Source organism: Necator americanus, chromosome III (assembly GCF_031761385.1).
Source record: "Necator americanus strain Aroian chromosome III, whole genome shotgun sequence".
NCBI classification, from domain to species: Eukaryota; Metazoa; Nematoda; class Chromadorea; order Rhabditida; family Ancylostomatidae; genus Necator; species Necator americanus.
Genome location: NC_087373.1, coordinates 26948567 through 26974798, shown reverse-complemented (window position 1 = coordinate 26974798; position 26232 = coordinate 26948567). Strand labels below are relative to the sequence as shown.

General features: G+C 38.8%; 3 protein-coding genes across 3 annotated transcripts; 2 read left to right on the top strand and 1 right to left on the bottom strand.

The window, feature by feature from the left end:
• Nucleotides 1-9095: 9095 nt before the first annotated feature.
• Nucleotides 9096-12000, top strand: RB195_011062 (uncharacterized protein; the record flags this gene model as incomplete). Its single annotated transcript, XM_064192320.1, has 9 exons — nucleotides 9096-9156; nucleotides 9260-9398; nucleotides 9457-9553; nucleotides 9879-10000; nucleotides 10063-10151; nucleotides 10532-10677; nucleotides 11017-11180; nucleotides 11250-11396; nucleotides 11892-12000. The coding sequence occupies 9 exons, from the start codon at nucleotides 9096-9098 to the stop codon at nucleotides 11998-12000; spliced, it is 1074 nt and encodes a 357-aa protein (XP_064049903.1).
• A 433-nt stretch (nucleotides 12001-12433) lies between these two features.
• On the bottom strand, nucleotides 12434-17375 carry RB195_011061 (uncharacterized protein; the record flags this gene model as incomplete). The annotated part of the gene is made up of 6 exons (XM_013440976.1): nucleotides 12434-12649; nucleotides 13816-13965; nucleotides 14016-14132; nucleotides 14342-14422; nucleotides 15174-15281; nucleotides 17298-17375. 6 exons carry the CDS (start codon nucleotides 17373-17375, stop codon nucleotides 12434-12436), a joined length of 750 nt encoding a protein of 249 aa, XP_013296430.1.
• A 3409-nt stretch (nucleotides 17376-20784) lies between these two features.
• Nucleotides 20785-21987, top strand: RB195_011060 (uncharacterized protein; the record flags this gene model as incomplete). Its single annotated transcript, XM_064192319.1, has 3 exons — nucleotides 20785-20927; nucleotides 21867-21891; nucleotides 21946-21987. 3 exons carry the CDS (start codon nucleotides 20785-20787, stop codon nucleotides 21985-21987), a joined length of 210 nt encoding a protein of 69 aa, XP_064049902.1.
• Nucleotides 21988-26232: the final 4245 nt, after the last annotated feature.

Sequence of the window (26232 nt, the reverse complement as noted above, 5' to 3'; positions counted from 1 at the left end):
TGCTTAGCTGGATGTGCAGAAAGAAATGTTAGAAATCAAAAAATGTAAATTAATGTAATATGAAGGGCAGGTGTAGTGTAGCGGTTAGTGGTTCCGCTTCCTGCACGATCGATCGGAGGTTCGAATCCGCCCTAGTGTTCACCGAGCTTCTCATCCTTCCGGGGTCGATGAAATGGCTACCAGGCTTGTCTAGGACGATAAAAAAACACTGACTTCACACATAGGCTATCCACCGCAAGTCATTGTATAGGCCAATTACACGTTGGTAAACCTGAAACGATTCTGAATTGGAGAGAACGTTGGGCGTGTAACAAGCGGATTGATCAACGCCAGACACTTTATCTTTTTATCCTTTAATGTAGTATGACAACGATCAACAAAGGTTTTTTTTTTAAAATATCTCATGTAGCTACTCCAAATTTATTCTAAAATTTCAACATATGGCGATATGGGTGAAGCTCCTCACATGAGGTCACTGTAAGTCATGATAATCATATCATACTTTGGTATGGCTGTGATGATACATGTTTGAGTAAGAAGGAGGGTTCAACTTCTTTTGCTTGATCTCCATTACTATTATTATCATAATTATTATCCATCTCCATATACTACAACTTGCTCTGTTAATTCACTTTTCGCTTCATTCTTTTTGTACCCTTTCAAATTTGCAGTTCCCTTCGCTCCGCAAACGCAAACGTCACGCACGGTGTTGATCTAAGGGGAGGACTAAAACGGTTGGAGAAACTCCCTAACTGCTGGAGAGGAGGCGTAATTGCGCGGAGTCGTTGCAAGCAGGTCACATTGTCAAACAACGCAGGAGTTAGTCATAGAAACGTGTTTAAAGGCAGCATACCACGAATCTGAGGTGGTGTAGATTTCAAGTGGAGTATTCGTATACGGGATGGGAGACTACGGAGAGGGAGGTGATTCCGTCCATTTCTTGCTAATTGCCGTAAAAAACGGCCCGGAAGATGCGGCGCCGCACAAGACTGGCGCGCTCCAATCGAACCTCTTGTACAAAATGGTGCGCCAAAACGAATGAAGCCGTATCTTCGGGGCCGTTTTTTACGGCAATTAGGGAGAAATGGATGGAATTACCTCTCCCTCCGTAGTCTCCCATCCCGTATACGAATACTCCACCTGAAATCCGTACCACCTCAGATTCGTGGGGTGATGCCTTTAATCTGTCAGCTGCAGTCTTCGTATTTCATATTAGTACAGGGTATGTATAGTAGAGTCAAAACGACAAGAAGCAGGAGAGAGTGACCGCGCATTGCTGTTTCGCACAATTTTTTCCTGGATTACTACGGAGAACTGAGTGTAATTATAGTCGGGTCAAAACGACGGACAGTTGCGTAAGCGGTTGTGCTTTAAGCAGCCCGGTGAAGATAGCGGTTGCAATCGATATCGGACCATTGCAGCTGCAGCAATGAACGGCGGTAACAGGGGTTCTCCCTCGACCCCAACCGTTACGCTCCGCCGCACCGCTTCGAGCGCAATTGCTTACGCGACTGCAATGTAGTGCTTCATGTCGTTTTGTCCCGACTATAGTGGTCGGAACAGTGCTATCTTATTCAGATTTCGAGTATGTGCTGACCAACATGAAATATCTAGATTTCAAAGCTCCCGAGAAATAGAAAGAAATAGAACCAATCCATTTCGCTAGATTTCGCTCGTTCAGCGCAATGTTCCAGTTATGAATGGTGTTAATAAGATTAGTTGTCGTTGAAGTAACATGCAAGAAGCTGTGGCCAGAGCCCACGAACCCATAGAAATAACTTGGATGTGTTGTGATTGAGCTAAAAGCCGACATAATAGACAAAAAAAGAGTTGACATGCACTTTTCGTAAACTGATTTTGATATGTTCATGGAGTTTATACTCTGCAAGACGCTTTTTCGCCATACAACGTTACAGACACAGAGACACAGTAGATGCAATCGAAATAGGGGGATGAGACTGAGGTTAAGAGAATGAGAGAATCAAAACAACAAGGACGAAGAACAAAGTCACTGAAAGACCTGGCCAGTTTTTGTCTGACGGGACGCTTATACGTGCGGAACGGTAAGGAGGTACCCGTAGACTTCCGTAATGTTACGATACGAGTCTCTAAGACATTACGTATCCTGTGGTTATGCCGGGGAAGGCGCAAACATACATAGACGAAGTCGTTCAGAGAGAACCAAGGCAACCGTTTTAGATGCTCTTCTGGGCATAGAGACAGAAAGAACAGCGCACTTATAAAGAAACCAGTTTGAACGTTTGGCCAAAGCCAGACATCAGACTTTCCGTGGTGTTCGCTGCGCTTCCTTCACTGATCAATGGAAATTAGTAGTAGTGGCATATTCTGTGAAATCACATTTGTGTTATTCAAGCAACGCTTTCTTTTTCTTTTTTTAATAACAAAAAAAGGCAAAAGATTTCATAGTTTTCCTTCTAAACGCGTCAGTTCCACATTTGGAGAAACTTCAGTTCCGAACACTCTTTCGATACCAATATAATATAGACAAGAGTTGAAAGCATTTCTCGAAATTTGGGTTTTTCCCCTGTCTTCCCCCAACAGTTATCACAGAATGATATTTTAACGTAAGAGGACGTGAGCAACATTGTCATATGATAAAGATAACGCTCTGCGTTAGATTTTGTGGACTTTTTGTTTACTATTTAAGCAGCCGTCATGCATGTTTTTTCTTTCTGGGGAAGGCATGCTACCAACTTGAGGCGAACGAAGAAGGAAATAGACACGCGGAGTCATAAAGGTGAAAAGCAAGGCGCCCAGTGGTCACGGCTATGAAGTGGCTGCGACGTGTCATTTACCTTTGGGGACATGCAAATGAAGTTATTACACACCATTTCGACTATCGCGCCGAGATCGCCTATCCTGGCGCCGGCGCACCAATCCGACGCCGCGGGATCGCACATACATACATACATACATACATACATACATACATACATACATACATACATACATACATACATACATACATACATACATACATACATACATACATACATACATACATACATACATACATACATACATACATACATACATACATACATACATACATACATACATACATACATACATACATACATACATACATACATACATACATACATACATACATACATACATACATACATACATACATACATACATACATACATACATACATACATACATACATACATACATACATACATACATACATACATACATACATACATACATACATACATACATACATACATACATACATACATACATACATACATACATACATACATACATACATACATACATACATACATACATACATACATACATACATACATACATACATACATACATACATACATACATACATACATACATACATACATACATACATACATACATACATACATACATACATACATACATACATACATACATACATACATACATACATACATACATACATACATACATACATACATACATACATACATACATACATACATACATACATACATACATACATACATACATACATACATACATACATACATACATACATACATACATACATACATACATACATACATACATACATACATACATACATACATACATACATACATACATACATACATACATACATACATACATACATACATACATACATACATACATACATACATACATACATACATACATACATACATACATACATACATACACATACATACATACATACATACATACATACATACATACATACATACATACATTACATACATACATACATACATACATACATACATACACATACATACATACATACATACATACATACATACATACATACATACATACATACATACATACATACATACATACATACATACATACATACATACATACATACATACATACATACATACATACATACATACATACATACATACATACATACATACATACATACATACATACATACATACATACATACATACATACATACATACATACATACATACATACATACATACATACATACATACATACATACATACACACACACACACACACGTGAGTCCGTTATTATATAGCATGATACTAACGGAACGTTGTTTGGAGTACTATACTCCAGACAGACACGTACACACACGTGACAGACTAAGCCTGTTATTGTATAGCTTGATCATGGTATTCAAAGAAGAATGGTGATAATTCTCGAAATCGCTGAATAAATTTTTTGAAAATGTACATTATCTTTGATGTTATGGTCTACCAAGAAAGAGAAAAAGCGAATTTTGTCTAGATAATACGGGGCGCTGAGGAGGTGCCCAAGCAAATTGGGTGCAGCCGATATATGTTCCTGCAGCAACAATCGCCGCTACGCCTGTCCAAGCGCACTGTCCATTCTCAAGCTCCGCTCACACCTTCCACCGAAAGTCTGCTTGATATTTCTACGTAGATACCCTGACAAAACGAGCTTAGGAAGAAATAAAATGGCAAAAATAAACTTAACAATGAAAAACCCGTTTGTAAATGAAGATTGCTTTTTAAAAAAGACCAGAAAAGACGTTACACTTTCCAGAATGACAGAAAAGTGATGGGATAACAGAATTCAAAAGTAAAACCGACTAATTAGTTAAGAAGGCAACGAGAGGCGATGTTAGCTGTGACCTTGGTTCATCTTGTATAAAGTCACACCCATTATACAGCTATAATGTGTACACTGTATAATGTGAGATACTCACTCTACGGCTTTCACTTCAAGGAGACAATACGAATAAAGTTCATAAAGGTGAGTATAAACAGTAACCCACTTTAAGACACAAACTTTCAAAGCTGAATACGGCGAGTGAGTGTCGTTACTTTGTTGCGGAGAACACTATATAAGAGTTATATTCATGATATATATATACATATATAAGCTAAGGATAAGTTTCCTGGCGTTAATCAATCCGCTTGGGATGCGCCCCCACGTTCACTTCAATCCAGAATCGTTTGAGGTTTACGAACGTGTATCTGGCCTATACAATGACTTGAGGTGGTTAGCCGATGGGCGAAGTCAGTGTTTTTATCCTCCCAGACAAGTGTGGTACCAATTTATCGACCCCGGAGGGATGAAAGGCTTGGTGAGCACTAGGGCGGATTCGAACCTCCGATCGATCGTGCAGGAAGCGGAACCTCTAACCGCTACACCACACCCGCCCTATGTATATATATGTACATATATATTCTAATAGTTAGGATTTCTCTCTTTTTGTACTTGTAAAAATTTGGCTTCTTCAAGCTGTACTCATAGTCTCAGTCGATATTGTATATATATATTTCTATGTTTAAAATCGATATGGCTAGAAACAATCGTTGACTGGTGATCCTACGGCATCCTATCCGCAAGATATGCCCTCAGGGGATATTGTGTGCATGCAAGGCAGTTTTCGCCTGAATAACACTAGAGAAATGAAGCGAGCATCAGAAGGATTTCACAAACAAATAAAGCCAAGCTCTAAGCTTCTCAAATTTTGAATCCGATAACAATTAAGTCATCTCTTAAATTTTACGCATCACTCCTTGCTCATGATCACCATCTACACGGGTTGCATCATTCTGGAGTTCTTAGACCTTTGTTCAATCCGCTTAGGCTCAGCTGCGGTAAGTAGATAAGCGGTGCATCCTGCATGCGCAGCGTAAATGTCCGCTGCCGTTATTCCGCTACCGACCACAGAGCAGAACAGCATAATTATCGACGAATTCCTCATGATCCCGTTCTGAGTACCTCCTGCTGCACATCCAGATAATAGCTTAGGAATCTTATGAAATGAAATCTTTTTTCTCCAAGAAGTCAGAGATACGGGTCTTGTAGGATATCCATAATTCTCATCCCTGTTACTTTTGAAAGCTGGAATGTTCCGTTTTCAACGTTCGGTACGGTAATTCACCTGGGAACACTGAAAGATGGAATGCTGTGATGGTGAACACGTCGAATGATGATCATCTATGTATGAACAAGAAACTGTATAAATTACGGCACGTTTTTTCTTATTTTTGAAAACAGACAGTCGACCTAATGTGATACATACACCTCGTTGTGTTCAATAAGTATATTATCCCTGTTACAAAATTCTTCTGAAGAGCGCCAACTTTAATCTTACGAGAAAGAGGTGGAAGGGGGTGGTTACGGTAGTATGCAATATTGTGAATGAGTTTTGGGAAAACTTCATGTAAACGTTAAGTTCTGAGCAAATCACTACGGCTCTTGTGTTCTCAATAACTCTTAATACCTACATTTCCTACAAACTCTTTTAGAAATATGTGTCTTGATTAGGCAAATCGCTTTCATACATCAAAATACAAAACAGTAGCAAGTGAAGTCGTCAACAGAAAACTTTGCAGAATGTCAACATCGAGTGAACCAGAATTGCCCATATTTTTAATTGGATATTATAGAGCAGTTAACCCATATTAGTTTTATTTCGTTTAAATTATACTTCATTGGACGCGCAATGATTGTTTCGCCATTTCAGGTGAAAACAGTTCATTAGGTTGCGTGAAGGTTTTTTTCTTTACAACAAGGTCTTAGTGTTCACGATCTTCGTATGTCGCCTGCAAGTCTCCTAAATATTTTACCTCTTGTTAAATTTTTTAACGGAAATGACAGTGAGATAGACTGGTGGGATTTCGTTTAGGAACAAGTGGCAGTATGTACCAGTATATGCGTTTAACTTTGCTGTGGTCAAAATTAGATTTTGAAAGTACCATTCGAAAGTAAATGAGCTGCTGATTTCAAATATACTTCGAGAATTTACTTTTGACAAATGTGTGACCTGAAAACGGGCAAAGTTTCCTCAAGCCCCGTTAATTACTTTCACACCTCCACAATCCTTCCATTGGCATATCCCGCGGATACATCTCCATGGAAGGAAGGGGTGTTCATAGGATTTCCGCTTATTTCTCGAAATTGGACAAAATGTTCATTACATCCGTAATCAGGAGGTTATTTAGAGCATTTTGGTACCCCACATCATATGTTGGTCCGAAATTTCCATTCTCTTCAGAAATTCACGAAAGTGCTCCATCGAAGATTAATAAAACGCCATGCTTTTCAAGCTGGGAAAATTCTCCTCGGAAATTTCTCAGCAAACAACTTGTACTTGACAATAGTTTATATTGTAAGCTTCTAGCTTTGAAAATGTCTAGTTTTTCCAGTTTCAAGCTTACAACATTACTCTATTTCGTTATTTGGTCCAGTTTTTGAACAGCTGTCAACAGCTCAGAATGAACCTTAAGTGTCGCGATTCAGTATTTGCTTAGAACTGTTCTTCCTTTACGAGAACTGAATTAGGCGCTAACATTGGATGAGAGCTGGACATGGTTTTCGAGTGACCAAATTGAGGAAATTTTCGTTTCTTTTCACAAAACAGAAATTTTTGCAGCCTCTATGAATTTTTTCAGTACCTCAAATACCCAGTTCTTCTCACAAAAAGACGCTCTTTCGAATGATGTTGAATTCACTTTTATTTACAAACTTCAAAATTTCAACACTGACTCCGCCCTCTTATAGGACAGGCGATATTCTATAGCTGGAATGGTTATCGTGGCTCAGGCATGGTCTGCCTTCGAAGTGTCTCACACCTTCGATAGGTGACTCCTCTGGCGATTCGGCGTCACAGAGAGACAATAATGTTTGAGCATAAATGAAGGTGACGAGAATACAATATAAACTATTGTCAAGTACAAGTTGTTTGCTGATAAATTTCCGAGGAGAATTTTCCCAGCTTGAAAAGCATGGCGTTTTATTAATCTTCGATGGAGCACTTTCGTGAATTTCTGAAGAGAATGGAAATTTCGGACCAACATATGATGTGGGGTACCAAAATGCTCTAAATAACCTCCTGATTACGGATGTAATGAACATTTTGTCCAATTTCGAGAAATAAGCGGAAATCCTATGAACACCCTTTCCTTCCATGGAGATGTATCCGCGGGATATGCCAATGGAAGGATTGCGGAGGTGTGAAAGTAATTAACGGGGCTTGAGGAAACTTTGCCCGTTTTCAGGTGTCAAAAGTAAATTCTCGAAGTATATTTGAAATCAGCAGCTCATTTACTTTCGAATGGTATTTTCAAAATCTAATTTTGCCCTCTTCTAAGAATTCCGACGGCTTGCGACGGATTTTGGGACACAAGTTAGTAGCGGTGTTGTATACTAGGGAGTCTTTCTACCAAAAACAATCCCTGATAGGCTTCGTTTTCCGAGGAGCGCTTCAGGTTTCGTGAATTCTCAGGGTTTGTTTGTGTAACTAATACATTTTGAATAGAAAAGTATTTAAAATCAAGAACAAAAGAAATCCCATTCAAAGAAACTCGTAGAAATCATCGCATGAGAAAGGTCCCAAGATTCATGTACGTACATGTTTCGAACTTAATATAATTTTTTTTAAGTATATCAACATATTGAGATGAAGACTTCTGGGCAGGACTGGGGGTGTAGGTTCGAGAGCATCTCACCATCTCTGAAATTTTGCAGCAAGTAGAGCCTTCCTTTGTTTCGACATTTGTTTGAATTATTTACACTTTTGTGAATATGTGCGTCGTTCCCCAAAAATACTGATTATACAACAATACTAAACTCAAAGAGAATACTAATTATTATCATAGTTTTATAAATATTTCTTGTTGTAGCCGTAGAAATTTTCACGACGTAGAGACCAACAACCCTAAACTTTCTATCAATTTGTTTAAATTGTGCGAGCCGAAAAAGCTACATTTTACAATTAGTTTGTTCCTAATGACACCATACGATCACTAATATATTTTGCATTTAGCGCGCTGTAATTAAATTAAATTGAAAATTCTCTCAAAAATGGCGTCCTATTTTTTAGGAACAGTGGAGTGGTCGAAACACTTCAGTGGTATCCTATCCCAACGTGCGTCTGATTGCCTGGAGCAGGCAAGGCTGACGCGGAAAAGAACAATGCTGGAGCGCCGTAGGCCACTGTTCTCAGGTCACGTTCGCTATGTAGGCCAACTGGGTCAAGCGATGACCATTTACCAATCTTATCACTCAGCTGAGTTGTTGTTCCTACTACTAAATGTGGATACAGTACATCTATCCGCATTGCTCAAAAACTTGCGATCCATCTCAATATGGAGGTGATCAGATAGTTATCTTTGTTTTTATTTTGAATCTTTCTACTTAATTGCTCTTTCTTTTTACTTCAGTTGCCATTTTTTCTTCATAAAGCTCTCAGTTCAGATCAGACCGACCTCAACTGGAGATTCATGTCGACTGGCAGACAATATGTGTACTGTATTGTGGAGAAACAAACTGGTTACTCACCATTTAGCCTTCAAAATAAGTTACTTGTATTTGATCTTTGGAGTGGAACTCGACGGTGAGTTGATTATTCGCACTGACTACGCATCAGTTCGTTTCTTCAATGTCCGTTTTAGTTACTACAAAAGTTCCACCTCTCCGGATCTTGTTGAATTCTACGAGACAGGTGAAAACTGTGGAATAGCAGTGATGGACGATGGAAGCGATATTTCTGTGAGTTTCAAGTCCTTTGTTCATCTTCTTTGGTGTTGGTCAATCAAATTTCTCGGAGTGTTTACATAAGGAGGGGAAATTTGAACAATTTCCGTCCCTATTTTAATTATTTTAAAGGAGAATATTTGTAAAAATCATTCCTGTTTTGGTATGCTATTTTTAAGGAACTTTTACTAGAATATTGGACTTCTGGTTAATTTTACTGTGGTGGAAATCTTCGAAACATTTAAAATAGAATGCCGAAAGATATTATTAATCAATCCAATAATTTTATTTGGCTTCACCTCTAGAACAGAATATGACAAATTTAGTGGCTTCTTTTCAGTTCCATCCCGTGACAATTGACCACGAACACGGCCGTGTGGACATAGGACAATCACAATTATCCTTAAGCAAATCTCCTAGTGCCACAGGAATTCATCGAAGCAGCTTTGGGTTCAGCACAAGGTGAGTTTGAATGAATTCACGAGTGCATGCCTAAACAAGGGGCATTTAATTAATGATTTCAGAAGTGCTACTGGAGTAACTATGGTAATTCCTTTTGATGGTGGAATTAGCGTGATTGAAATGGATAAAAAGTGTAACGTCAGGAAGACAGGTGAGTCTGCTGAAGAAAATCGAATGATTCCTGGATTGCACGCCAGTTTTATTGGAATTCTAAAACTTGGATACCCTATGATAAAAATGGAAAGTTTTTCTAATGGATAGTGCAGCACAATGGATGCAGTAGTGGTTTTTAGTAGATCTAAGGTCAGAAAATTTGATACATTGGCGTCGAGAGGCAGATATCCATTTAAAAATTTCTGCTTTCACCCCTGTTACACTTCTATTAGAAGATCCATCTGTTTTGTTTGTCACACGTTGGAGTTTTTGGAATGAAATGTTTGAAATGAAAAATGAAACAACAAGACATTGCAGTTCTGTATCTGCAAAAATTGGAAAAAGCTACACATTTCTATTATATATTATATATTCCAGATATCGAGTGCGAAAGTGGTCCTTGGTCTCGAAGTGAGCCGTGGCAGGAAGGTAGAACGATCTACTGTTTCCATTCAGTAGCTGACGAATTCGAAGAAGACGAGTTCTCTGGACTTATCGTTTCTGCTAACCTGGACACAGCACAGGTACGTTTTACCGCATTATATTACATATAACGTAGTAAAACACATATAAATCAAACTTTATAAATCAATAAATAAAAAACAATGCAATCTTTCATGACCTGACTATCAATAATCGCTGCAAACACTAGGAGATGCGTCATGGAACTTTCCTTCTAGTGAATATTCTTTTTTTTTGCGAACATCGTTTGCTTTGCTGGGACAAAACTTGAGCTTTAAGTTGCTTTGGGATTTTCCCCCTTCAGTCACATGCACTAAAACTTTTGAGAGCACAAAATCGTTGCATGGAGATCCATAAGAGTTCTTTAAACCGCTCAATTATCAACCAATTGCGTTTTGCAGATCTCTTGGATTTCGCCAGCAGAAGACCATCCCAGCTCGTTCTTTGACGATCCCAACCACCCTGTTTGTCTTGTCCGTACCGTTCATCGAAATGGCCGGTTGTGGGTGACAACCGAGAAAGCTGTTGAAAATTCTGTCAAAATCTATGTGCGGGATAATAACCGGTGAGGATAACGGGTACAAGAAGGGGGCTTGCGATGAAAATTGATTCCTATTTTTTCCAATTTTCATAGATGGTACGAATTGCAATGTCACATTGCCGACACGATGTTTCTGGTCGATGTTCGAGAAGATGGAAATGCGTTGGTGCTAAATGTGGAGAAACATCCTGAAGGTCATTTCCAGGAGGACTATGTTTCATTCGCTGTCATGAATAGATGGTGAGCTGGAGTTATTGTTATGAATGTTGAATCATTTGAAATAGATATGGAAGATAAGATTACTAAGTAACAAATTGATCTCGAGTATTTTACATGTTGCAAAAACAGTAAAAGAAATATTTCTGTTGCATTGATAGATCTACTGAATATCAGTACAATCATTAGCACATGGCGGCAGCTATAAGTACAAAAATTATCTAAAATTTGTTTTAGAACTATTTTTGAGCAGTTTGCGAGTTTAAATTATAAGATAGATCATGAGACCACGTGAGAAGAGTAGATTTTCCAAACCTTGATCACATTTACAATGGATTTATTGAATATTTTCAATAAATCGGGGTGTTCTTTTTGCATTAACAGCCACAAAACTATAAAGTACAGAAATTTCCAATGAGTCGTCACCCACATATTAAACGAAGGGCATCTTAATAATAAGGACAATTTCAAGGATCATAATTAGGTTAGAACGTCCAAATTAAATCAAACATTTTTCAGTGGAGTCCCATCGTTACGTTCAATCGCAAGGAAGGTTGCTCTTAGATGTTTCACAGATCTTCGACAAAACAAACATTTGTGCAAGATAATTGGTCTCGACCATTCCTAAATAACTAATTTTGTTTTTCTACATTCGAACGGATTTTCGTTCTTTCGATTTTAATTTTGTTAAAACTTCTTCATCGTCTAGATTTTTGCGGGAATTATTTCTTCGGATACGAGTACAGATATAGAATATAATTAAGTGAGCATAAGTCCACTTCCAGTAACGGGGTATCGGTGCTATTATCGAAGCGTTCACATACGCTTACATATACTTGTATTGATTTACTTTTATGTTGTACATATTTTATTTATTTGTGCTGATGTGACCGCTCGAGTTTTTATTGTAAACAACGCTATTATTTATGTACATTTTAAACGAATGCTAACTCATTTCATCGAGAAAAGCAGCAATAAATGATCCAAACTTCAGAATATGAATGTACATTAGATACCCGATATTGGCACGATTAGCAGGATATTATAGAAATGCGGAGTTATCATTGAATCCTACAGGATTTTCTAAACGATGATTTTCTGTGAAGAAAGTCAATCCTAGGCGATTTTCTCTCTTCGGACTGATGTCTTCGTGGTTTTTCTCGTCGCTTGTCGCATCCGTCGTTGATGCTCACGTCATTCTCTGCTCGAGGCCCAGCCTCGGCCAGGAACGGGCGAGCTGCGAGAAGCGCGATGACAAGGCAATGACGGAGAAGTTTCTGAAACAAAAACGGAATTTTAAGATCCTTTGAGGTAAATCCGATCGATCACCAGAGCGAGGGTCTTTTTTCTTTTGAAATCCAAGAATTAGTATCAACTAATTGAATTAGTGTCACTTCTTCTTGGAATGAAATGAGTAGGCTAGGAGACGAAAACTACTAGGGGCGATAAAGTGGTAAATTTTACCATCTGAAATACATGCAGAAATTCTTGTCTTAAAGATTTGTATTCTTGGATTAATATTTTTGTGGCGTATTTTAATTTGTAAAGATCACATTACTAGAATTTCTTTCACTCTCTGGAATGAATATTATAAGAAGTTCCCAAACCACAGAGTATGCTACTCAAACTGGGAATTGGAAAAACGGATATAGGATTAAAAACGGATAGTTGGAATTGGGACCAGGCTGGAATTCGGAGTGGTCGCCAGTTTGCAATAAATGAAATGAAGTGGGTTTTTTTCCGGAAAAGAAAAGAATTGCGAAATTGTGGCAAATTTGTTCAACAATTCAATGCTCTTTTTATTTCCTATTTCCGAATAGTCAAGAAGTTAAATTATACAATTTTACTTCCTTTAGCTCAATTTTGTTCAGAACCTATTTGAGCTAGCTTTAGCTTTTTTCCAACTTCCTGTTGCACCGCTGCGATGAATGGAAGTCGATGAAAGTCATAGCTCAAGAACATTCCTTGAAAAAGAATAGTATGAGTTTTTATAGCAGAAATTGGTGGATACAAGGATTTGTGCACGTGACTGAGTTTTTAGCTGTGTTTTCACGTCCAAGGAGCATTTGGTTTCCGGCGCAGTTTTTTTTTAAATGACAGGAGAATTTATCGTCGCTTTTCCAATAAGTGTGGTGTTTGCGCAAAAAGAGATAAATATGGGCATAGTCAGCTCTGAATGTGTTGAACCAAGTGACAAAGAAAAGGAGAGCGTACGTTGCGGCTCGCGTCGCGCCAGTCGCAACGTAAACTCTCTTTCGGTTTGACACATGACAACTTAACTTTGCTCTCCCACATCAAAATCGCATCAATCGTCGAGCAATAAAACAACGTGGAATTTTCTAAGATTTTAAAAGAAATTTTCTTAACGAAATATTGTTCCTTGTTATCAAGTAGAAGTGAAAAAATTCCGATAGTTAAACAAAGGGTGCTGAACGGAATTTACCCTTCCTAGAGATGTCGCTTCCATGCATCGAAAAACTCTCGGATTTCTAGACAACTCTTTCAGTCCTCTCATGACATCATAGGGGACGACACCAGTTTCAGTGTGGTACGCGAGAAGAATCACAGGGCACATCCATTCGTGGGACTCCATCTAAATTGTTAATTGTTTTGAAACCGCGAGCTTACTTGAGTAGTCCGTACCTTAGTTCTGATGGTATCTATCCGATCCAAAGCATTTGATTTCTCGTCCGTGCTTAGTGCACATATGATGACATGAGGGTCACCGTAAATGAAACAATCACAATAGTCGATATTGGTCTGAATATTAAATAATTACTCTTACCGTCACCGGGAACGCGTGGCGCTAGCCCGCTTAAAGCTCTTTCTTTACCGGCAACCTTGCTATATTAAACAACATTCCCTAACTTAAGTTAAGTTAAGGAATAACGGATGAGGATCGAACCCTATTTTTGTACTAATGGAAGCTATGTCTTCTACTGAGATTAAACTGACAAGAAACCAATCACCTCAACCACTTCCATGACGTATGTATCTTCGGAAGTTTTTCGCTGTGGTTCCTTCATGCTCAACGTCAACTTAGCTTCTGCCTAGGAAGTTGTATCGTAGGAAAAACATGCAACATCAAGATCAAGAAGAAAAAAGAAACCAGGGAAGCAGTTTTAACGGGGGAAAATTCTAGATGGGTTGATCTTTAACACAAGAAGGACAGAATTACTCTTGCTTCATGAATTAAAAAAAAACATTACCACTAACTTGAAGTTAAGTTAAGGAATTGTGAAAATCACCACACTTCAGAAGCCGATTTATGGGTACTACTACAGACGGTTTTTTGTGGATTTTTTTTTTCAGAAGGTTTGTATCAGATTTACGAGTTCATTTCAAGGATTGTGTCACTTGCACGAATCAGCGCTGTCTTAGTTCTTCTCACAATGTTTCAATACCGTGATAATAAAGAATCAGTTCACTGTCTTTCAAGGAAATATTCGTTCTCAAACTGAATGAATTACCGACCACAAACGTAATATAGAAGTGCAAAAAAAAATTGAAATTGTGATATAGCTGGACCACAACTACGACTTTTTGAGTGCGGTTGTGGTCCTCATTGAACTTGTTACTTTGGTGTAGACCTGCGTATTGCGATCACAAGTATGGGTTTCTGTCATCTCTAAGATAGGACAAAGTTCTGATGAAGAAACGCTGGATTCATATGTGTCTGCATATGTCTGCATCAATCTGAATGGCGACGGAATATTGTTAATGTTTCATCGGAAACTCGTCACTGTGACCTTATGAAGGGGTGATATTAGTTTTCATGAAGTCGCAATTAAAATAAATTACCATCTTGCCATCGTCGTCGTGGTGCGCTGATGTGGTAGCAATTTCCAAGAGACCAAGCTTTTCACGATCCGAAATGAGGGCGCAACGAACATGACTCAGATTCTCAATCTGAATCGACGACGATAAACTTGCTAATACATTCAAAACGTTCAAGGCGGCGTGTAGATATTTACTCGAATATAGAGGGATAGACGCGCGGTGTTCACGTGCTCCGTTGAATCCCCCTCTTCCCCGAGTAATCCAAAAAAAGGTGTGTGAAACAACCCTAAAATGATTCCGTCTGCGACGGTGTCTCTGCAACGGTGCAGCTTATACTTACTTATTATTACTTACACGAGAAGGTTATAGCTGTCCACCTGCACAATCAACGAGTTGTAGAGTTGTTGAGTGGCTTTTATTCTACTACCCGTAATAAGTTGCATCGTTGGGGAGACGGGGTCATATAGAGCTGTTTCGCTCGCCTTTTACTGGACTGCTAGAAAGCATTGAACGTGATCGTGCTGATACTCGTGACCTACATCCTTACCCCTATCTATTCGATAAGAAATTTCAACATTGTCAATCTCGTGATATGCAGCCTTTATCTTGTACATACGAAAATGTGTTTCTAAAAAAGAATACGAAGAGAATCGTCCATAAGCACCTAATTTTTACATTTCGAAAGGAGAAATACTTCAGTTTTCTGTTCCCTTTAGAAACTTGCCTTCAAAATGACCCATTCTTCCTCGCTACGACAAGGAGTTTATTGAGGTCAGCACGTTGATCATAAAATATCTTGAGTACACGGAATGATCCATCTTAGACCAATTCAAAAGTCAATAGAACACGCGCTAAACCAACAGCACCGTGAACTCTGATTTTTCATCTACAATTTCATTTCCATCCTTACCACGTTAGGAGGAGCGACGCTCTGTATATTCTTATTCCTTACTCATACCAGAGAAAGATGTAACAGCTTTCTGGTGTAGGACTATGTAGCCAATAAACGATTATTGAAGTTTCATTCCTGACCTTTCGTATTGGTGTGCGGTTTGTCTGTTTATTTATTTATTATGCTCAATTGCGTGCTAAATAGGATGTGGCAAAGACAAATTCAAAACGAGTACACTGAGTATATAATGAAAAAAAAAAAACAAAAAGATTACAACGAGCAAGGATCTGTTCCGTGTACGATTCCGGCCTAGGTAATTCAGAACTTAAGCCCACCCAGACTTAGAATAAAGGTTTATAACAATAGTTTCCGAAACATTGGATCATTTCGTATTCGATAGAACGCGGTCAGCTCCGTCGTCGTTCAACGTCGTCGGCGTTTCAACGGACCCGTAACAAGTTGCATCGCAGGGGAGAGTGGCTGTCCAGTGCTGTTTCACACAATTTTCCTCTGGATTACTAGAGAGAATTTAGTGTGATTATAGTCAAGTCAAAACGACAGACAGTTGCGTAAACGGCTGAGCTCGAAGCGGTGCGGTGGAGACAGCGGTTGAAATCGAAGTGGGACCATGGCAAACTGCAGAGATGGGTGACGGTAGCGAGTATCCTTGCACGATCACAACCGCTACGCTCAACCGCACCGCTTTGAGCGCAGCCGCATACGCAACCCTACGTGGTTCACGTCGTTTTGACCTATCTATACGTCCATATCCCATAAGCTTCACACCTATTTATTCGTAAAGAAATCCAACATAGTTTGGTGATACATTTCCTTTAAAGGTTGAGAAATACTACTTCATGCTACCTATTCCCTAGAAATCGAGGGCTTTTTCTGAAGCGTACAATTCAAAGAAAGTTCTAGAACTTCATGTCTATACATACTTGGTAGGTACTATCCAATCTACTGTCCAAAAAATGCTGCAGTTAGCAACGAAATGGGGGTCCAACAAATCTCGGATTTTCCAGACTGTTTTGAGTCTCTGGCCTTCTTTTGTGTCTCCACCTCTGAGGAATTCTATCATTGACTATAGTGTTGTGTAACAGAGAAGTACGAGACGAGGCGTTATGGAAAAAAAGAACTTGAACCAAAAAAGAGGAGAATTTGGGAGATTTCCAATGTAGCATTGCTGCGATCAAGAAGAGAACATTAGTCTAATCGCTTTCCAAATTTGGGAAAAAATGTGACACACGAACCGTAAAACGTCCCTTCTTCTCGTTATTACTCATCACACGACAAACTCGTTGTCCTGGAAGTTCTACAACGGAATCCATCTGAAAAGATGACCATGAATAACAAGGATTCATGACTCTATCATGATTGTTGAGTTTCGAACATGGGCTGCAATTAGAACTAGCACCCGAGGAATAATCGAATCTTCCTTTCAGGTCGAATATTTAAGTTGAGAGGACAGTTTGAACTATTAAAGTTAAAGTATTAAAAAGAAAACAGCAGAAGAGACTTCTTTTTCAAATAGATTTGAAAAGAATTCAGTGTACAAATAACTGATAAATAGCACAAGTCAAAACACCATTCCCCGGAAAATATCCGCTGTTTGGTCAAGGACGAAGGATAAAGTGCACAGCGTTGGTCAGTCCTTGTGTGGATGCGCCTAGGCGTTCGACTTCGAACCAGAATCGTTTGAGATTTATGAACGCGTGTGTAGCTTTACAATGACCAACGAGGGCGAGTCTATGGATTAACGCAGCGTTTTTATCCTCGCAGACAAGTCTGGTATTAATTTATCGGCCTCAGGAGGATGAAAGGTATAGTTGGCATTAGGATGAGTTTGAACCATCGACCGATCGTGCAGTAACAGCCGAACCTCTTCATCGACAGCGATGTACCGGTTCCACGCACAGTGATTAATGTCATTTATTGTAGCAAAACAATTACGTAACAAATAACAAAGTTCTAGGAAATTGTTCACAATGCCCGCTTCTCTCCTTTTATGGCCTTCAAAATCGAACAAGGAAGCAAGGGACGGGAAGAAGACTCCCGCTGCTTGGGACTTACTTTGCTGTTTTCTGCAAACTATGTTCATGCTTTTTTCTTGTAGCCTCGGGCCGTTCCCCGAATCCGAAATCAAACCAGGCGCTGTTCCGGTGTAGACGTCTCAAGCCTTTTCGAGGTCAGAGCAAATTGTGGGATTTTTTCCGCGTTTCAGTTTTTCCTCTGATTAGACTGGAGCCGAAAAGACGAGTGGATTGATGCCCGGAGTGTTTGAACGACACGTGCCTATGAGTCCCAAAGAAGGCCATCGTCGTCTTTGCCCGTTTTCGGGCGTCCAATGTTACTGCAATAATCAATTGCAATTTTTTTCCCTTCCATAGGGACAGAACCTTTCCCAACACTTCGTTTCAGCACTCCTTTATCTTACTTTTTAAGTTTCCCTCATAAAAACCTTCCTATCTTTAATGAAAATACGAGGTTTTCTGGTAATACCTGCGCGGGCTCTCATTTTTTTTGCAAAAAAGTCGCACGACGTTTTCTTCGTCCTTGCTAGTTCTTCTGTATAAGTTGTCGTTCACTTTTTTGTGCCTTCACGATGCTGAAGATTTCTCACCACTGGAACGCTAAGCGCCTTTCCAATTGAGAATTTCTTTCCTGCATCTCGATCGGTTCTTCATCCTGACATCACCCGAGAAGTGCGGGCAGATTACTAGAGAGTTTAAAACTAGAAGTCCTAGAGAGTTTTCAGCTATCTTCTGGACACTCTGACAAACTTCCGTGTCCTCAAGGGAACGGGTCTGATTTACTTCTAACGACGTTTACCATTGTTCGACGATCTTCTAGATATTTTGGAATGGGATTTGCTTGCTAATGGAATTCTTGAAGCCTTCTCGCCGTTTTAGTATTAGCTAAATGAGGTTCGACACAGTTTCGGAAAAAAAGAGGCCATTATATCATGAGGAAGCCCTTGAAAACACTACAAGAAGTGGAAAAACCTTTTCATCTTATCCCATGGAACAAACAACGACTCCATACTTTACAACACCCCACAGAATAAGTTCGAATTAGAATCGAAAGTCGCCTTAAAAAAATTAAAATATACTTGAATATTCTGTTCTAATTCACGAGATGACAGTATATTTATTATTATACGATGATAATGTTGAATATATCAAATATTTAGCGCTGAAGATAGTAAGCTATTGAAAAAAGACCCATGAAGGTGATTTCATATTGATCAAAAAGTAAAATGCATGAGAATAAAACACCAAATAATAATATTAACAACAAACAAATAATAGTAATAAAAATAAGGTGTGTTCACGTACCAGGCTTTTATATTATGTACTCTTGAAATACCAGAAAGATATGTAAACATGTAGGATTGACAACGTGAATCCAGGAGAAAGTATGGGCATCATTGCGGAAGTACAACAATGTCAATGAACACAAGGATGATTTTTTTCATTCGTTTCAATTTTTGCATTGTTAAGGCAGTGTCTGTATGATGGTATCCTTGTTACTCGACCGTACACGACTTATTCAAAATAATGAGGTTTATAAGTATTGCTAATGAACGAGCAAAGAGAGATGAACTGGTTTGGATTGGGTCAAAGAGTGATTCGATTGGTGTGAGCAAAACCGAAGATCAGGAGAGACGCTGTTACCGACAGAAACTTGTCCTCAGCAGAAGTGAGCAGTCAGTCGTTTTGAACTCATTTGGTGTTTTCCGCGAAATCAGAAAGCAATGAAAGCGAAAAAAAAAACGCGTCGCTGAAAGAATGCAAAAATGAAAACAAAACAAGTTCATGCGTTTCTTTAATCGGCTGATTTTTAAGTATACAAGGGATTTTAAGGTCAAAAGTCGTTAAACAAGCCTATAGGGAGCTGAAAAGGAGGGACAATGTAGAATTAGACAAATACTTGAAAGAAGCGACAGAATAACAAGTGATAAGACTCTGTTATGAGCCACAATGGCAAATTGTTATGAGAAAAAACGAAAGTGTTCCTATCGTGATCAGCTGAACAAATAAATGAACAAGTGTAGAGCGACACAATCACAGCCACGCATGTGGTCAAGAAGAAGTGAGCGGAGTACGGTGGTAGCCAACGAAAAGTTCCCACGTTCGATAAAAAAAGTGTGAAGCTTTCAAAAGGACTTTTTCCTGCGAATACATGTACTTCTATATGCATACGAGGATGGATAATCGTAGGCATTAGTGAATCAATAAAGAAGGATCCATGAGCAAGGAGAAGTTTGAAGAATGGAAACTATGAAGAACGCGAGCTCGGCGAAACGTCACCCAAAAATAAAGGATTGTAGTTACCTTGTGTCCGGCCCAACTTAGGAACGGAAATAGTGGATCTTCATAATGCAGTGATTTATTGAATGTCGTACATAGATACAACGTGAAGGGAACCTCGTTTTAATTCAAAGCCTAATACGTACATTTCTACATACTGTTTATTACATTTGTTGTTTTTTTTTGGGAATGTCATTGGCAATCCTTGAAGCAAATTTTTCTTCTGTAAATATGTTGTAGTTGAAACTGACAAAAAAAATCTTTTCTTAAGTAGATCATGGAGGATTCCACAAACAATTATTTCGTTTTTGGTGAATCACTGATGTGTAGTACTATTTACTCGACACATGAATTTCGAGAAGTGTTGAATGAGGAGATCTGAAAGCGACAATGAAATGAAAACCGATATCTAACACAATTTTCAGAAATGGAATGCGGACGTGAGACACATCGAATCCACGAATCAGAGACCTTGGCAAAACCAGACAGCCTCGGTTTCTTTATACCCGTCGGAATAGTGAAATGTGAGCGTGTGAAGTGGATTCGATCACTCGCGCGTGATCGAAAAAGGTAAGTTACTCAAGCTACTTTCTCGTTCCAGGTTTTTTTTATAATACACTTCAAACGCTTTCATTTCATCACTTCGATGAGCGCTAGAAGCTTTCTAGTCTAGTTAGCTTTCTAGTTTCTAGTTTAGTCTGGTTCTAGTTAGTCTGAAGAGGCTTTGGAGTGTTTCGCAAGCCTCATATTCTGAAATAGCATTAGATGCCAATCGTAAAATCTACTTTTGAACACTTTCTACTCTTCAAAAGAACTCTATAATCTTCATTCATTCTTCATTTGGAAAAAAAAACTGAAACCACTGTTTGCTGTATACTTCACAGTTGTGCTGGTAGAAGCGCGCGGGAAGGCTCAAACAAACAACAATCTGACAACAAAGAAACAACAACAAACAACAATGACGGCAAAACACATTGCGTTAATAGGCACTTGGAAAGGGGAATCGGAATTCCCTCCATTAATTTGAGGAAGCCATGCAACTGCGTAGCATTAGCGAGCGGGTTATGATGAAGCCTCAAAATTCTGCTGACGTGGTGGTGGACGATGGGGCGAGATAACGAGGGCACAGGCGACGATTAAATGTCATGCCTGCCAATTTAAAATATCATCCACTGTATGCTTGTATTACACACAGAAATATGTAAAAGCGAATAGGGGACATTGTTGTTCAGGACGAACTTCCGTTTTACACCCAAAGTGCAACACGTTATTTAGCGATTTAATCATTGTTCTCCGGACAATGTGGGAAGAGCCTGTCTGGCCTACGCCTAGCTGCACACATACACATACGCAGAATGACAGGATCACACATTTACGATTTTATCGTTCTCATAAAAAAGAGCTGGGAATCGAAGCAAACGCTTCATACTACTATTACATCCGTTGAGCCACGCAGTCGTCAGCTAGGGCATTTTATTTCTTTCATCGCAAATTCGAAGCGTAAGACAGTTGCTTGGAATCCTTCTTGTATCAGGTATGATTTTATTATAATTAGTGGAATTAGTGCTTCATTTTATATCTTTTTCAGGTAAAGGACTTTACTATAGCTAAAGAAGAAGAAGATATCTGAAAAGAAGACTTAAGCAGTCATCACTGAAATTTTATAATCCTCTTCTCTCTACGAATGAAAAACTTTTCGAACGGAAGAAACCTGCTAGTAGAAGAGTCATCGACGGTTCTAATCCACATGTTACATGTATGTGAATTCCCAGAGAACGTAAAAGTACGCAACAATTAGCGATAAAGCAACTTGTTGTTAGAAGTGAAGTTCTCGGAAATAACATTCTATTAGCGGCACGATATTCTATACATTTGGTTTATTTTTCAAAAGTAAAGTTGTCAAAACTTCTTTTTTCGAATCTAAAGTGCACTCTACTTCATTTGCTACATTCCTTTTCCATCCTTCCTTTAAATGTTCAAAGCCCTTCTCTTAAAATTTCCCCTCAGGCTTCAATTAATGCAACTGAAAAAGTTGCATTACTTGAGGGGATTGAGGGGTGAATCGATGCTGTCTTCGCTTTGATCTACACGAGTTGCAAGTGTGGGAAGTATTTAGACACAACTTGTTGAGGTTATCAAGATCTGAAGCGCTGATCTGATGTGAATGAAGCGTGCTGTAATCACTAATAAATCTGTCGCCTAACCTTTTACAACATTGCAAAAATTTAACAATAACAGAATTCTATTATTAGAATAATAATTAAATATCAATATATAAAGATGTATGTGTTAAAAAAGAAATATTTGATTTTTTTGTGTATTTCCAGAATTTACGAGCATCAGGAAATCGAGGTCCTCCTCTTGAGTTCACTTAGTGTCTTGATTACTTTTTTAAGCAACATGTCCTACATGAATCTGAAATTTCGATCTGAGTCCAGAGTTGTGAAAAGGTGGAGACGACAAGGGGGTCCATCTTTGAAAAATTGGATATAGTAATCTAAAAGAAAGACAAAATTGAAAAAATACAAAATATGAAAGTAGGAAAAGGAGATGTCATCCGATTTCTTCTGGTAACCGCATGCTTGCAAAGGACTGCATTGAGGTCTGACTGGGATGTGTATATGTACTTACGGCAATAGATGTACGAGAAAGAAAAGCGCTCCATCCTGGAAGCGTTCTCATTTTCAATGGCATGAATATTGACCAACAACGCTATTCTTTTATTCTTCTTCTCTTCTGTATAACTTCAAAAAGGCACGTGCTCGACGGCGATTGTTCATAGGGTGAACGTGGGACAACGCAAGGCCAAAATGTCACATTTATGCGCGACGTGTCCGCTTTTTGATACACACTCCTTTCAAGGAACAAAACAAAACAAAACAAAACAGAAATGTGAGTGGAATTCCAAGCGCATATGGGAAAGAAAAGCTCGTATTCGAGAATAAGTGAGTCACCAGCTGAAATAGAATACAATTTTGGATCATTTTCACCATAGAACCCATGGTTAATTTGTCGGGAACTATCAGAACATCTTCTAACCCGAAAAAACCGAGAAAAATGGTATGAAAAATTTGGTAACAGGATCGATGTAGGTGCAACAAATATTTTCGAGTTTTGCTCTCAAAAATTCATTTTGAATACACAATTTTTCATGCTCTCCTTCTATCTGACAAGGATATGATTTGAGATGTACCTTTGGGCTAGTTTTTATGTACTTGTTTCTAGTTTCTATTTTTAGAGCAGAAATACAGTATGCTTTGGCTATTACCTAAAATTTCAGACATGTTGCATCAAAACATATTATTCAGAAGGATTAACGTGCCATAGAATAACAAAAGGTTTCGGTGATGGATGAATGTGGATTGTAGCACATGATATGCCGAAAAGTCAGTGTCGGACTGAAAGGTGAAAGAAGGAGGGGCATCCGCCAATGATGACGAATCATTTGTCACGAACGTCGTCCGCACGTGTTATAGCAGCGACGAACAATTTCGTGCAATTGTTGGCACTCAAAGGTATTAAACAACCTCTGCAATGGCCACTCTTTCTTTCAGAAAAGTCAGAAAAGAAGAGTCTTTCAGGAAAGATATTGTGTTCAAAAAAATCTATGTAAATTCACCACATTGAATAAAATGCTTCCAATGGGAACGCATTCCTTTCCGAAGAAGGCAACCCTCTCACCACATCAATTTTATCAGCCTCTCAGAAAGAGAAATTTATGAATGAAAAAGGGAAAGGAATATAGAAGAAACTATGTGAGATAAGATTTCTCCATTCTGCACCGTATCATGTTTCAATGAAATCTTACACAATGAAAATAGCAAGAATTAATGAAATTATAACAGAGTTCCTCATTTCTGATTTGTCTAGGGAAAATCCGCTAATCAATATTTAATCCATTTTATAACTGATGTGATTGTATAACTGGTTCCACTCCACCACTAAAGTAATAAGAAAAGTTTTTTTTTTAACGTAGACGGCTCAACTCCTGAACGAAATTACAATTTTTTTCACTGCTCAGTTGCTTCGGAATGTTTTGCAGAACGAAAAGCTCCTCATGTATCTCGCAGAGATGATTTTTTTTTGATAAATAGAATCTGATAGCGATAATTTTGTAGTGCAGCTTTTGCAATTCTTCAGCACTGTCTTGTACTTTAAATCACTCTTAAACTAAAAAGAGAACCCATATCAGTCATGATTTTGCAAACACTGTTCGCAATTCTTATGTACCTTTATGTCTACATGTAGCTGTTTGCGCTATTAATGACTGAAGCTGTCTCCGACGTTTGCTTGGTTTTGGGGGACCAACCTTCAAATGTTTAGGTGAATTAAGGATGGACTGAAACACCGAGGCGCATTCGAAATTGAAAAGATAAAGTGGAGGCGTTGATAAGCCCGTTTGGGAACAGTTCGACTTCAGTTCAGAATCTAGAGCTTTTATGAAGACATCCGCAGTAGCCACAAGTGTTAAATCAGTGTTTTATTTCTTTTATCCTCCCAGACATGTCTTGCACTAATTCCCTCATCTCGAAAGATGGAATTGCTCAGTTGGTTGTGGTCAGAGTCGAACCATCGAGCACATCAGACCTACTGATAACGTTTGATCACTGCGCCACAGCGGTAACCAAACTCTTTGTGTACACCAAAAAACTAGGAGCTTTCAGTAATTTAAATTTGCAGTGCAGAACAGGTGTCCACTCTAATTTTATCTATTTCCCGATCCACAGCCAGCTGCGATCCCCTTGAGTTCCATGCAGTGATTTTTTGTTGTTGATAAATGGCTTATGCACAATACGTCTGCCACCACACATTCACGATTTGAGTGGTCAGACGAATGATTGAATGAACAAAACACTAATGGTTCGGAAGTGATAAGTGGAGGTAGGGTCAAGGAAAATGAGAGAAAACAACATAGAACACTAGTAGCTAGCAAAAAGCCCTCGACATCGCTTGGAGCTGGGCTAAATTGAGAGACAGATAACAAAAAGAGCGAAAGCGAGTGAGGATGTGACAATTAGGAAAAGTGAACTGCTTGGAAGAAATGGGAGAAACCCAAAAAATAACGACAACGATCTCCTTTTCAAAGTCGTCGCAACATATTTAAACTAGAACCAACATTCTTCAATTATGTATGCAACAGACAGATGTCAGCAGGAACGCAGGGCAGTGGTGCATACGCGGTTCCACCGCGTCGGCATGGACCACCACAAATCAAGAGTTTAGTCCCTTCGAGAGAATTTTTTTGTAACAGACTTGCCTGGGATGATAGACAGTATAGTTGGGTTGGCGGAAACGATCTGTTATAGAGACAGCTTATAGCTTATATGTTATAGAGATCTGTTATACATATACGTTCACCATAGTGAACTCAACCTATGCCAATGCGATTTATCTATGCCTGGTATTTTGTCACTTATTCTCTATCGCGAACAATCACAAAAAATTTCCTCACGAAAAAAGGAGGTAGAGAAGGGCACGGAAAAGAGGGCAGTACTGGAAAGTACAGTAGATTGTTATATGAGAATAATCAGATGTGCGCCGCACGCAAATTCCAAGCTACTTCTAAGAAATGTTTTGCACGATTCTGACCACTATCTGAAAAGTTGGTGAAACACTTTTGATATTGAGAAGACCTATTACGTACCTTTCGTTACTTCTCGTATTTCACAAGCAAAAATAGTTATTTGCCCTGCACATCGTAAAAGTTCTATTTAAAAGATTTCTTGAAAAAGTTGAAGAAATAAAGTGGTGTCGTGTTTTAAGATGTATGTAAAGATGAGATCAAACAAGGAAAGATCGAAGGATGTATGAAAACAAGCGAGAATGACTACCTCATGTTCGAAAGTGCAAAGACGAATATGGGAAGCGAGGAATA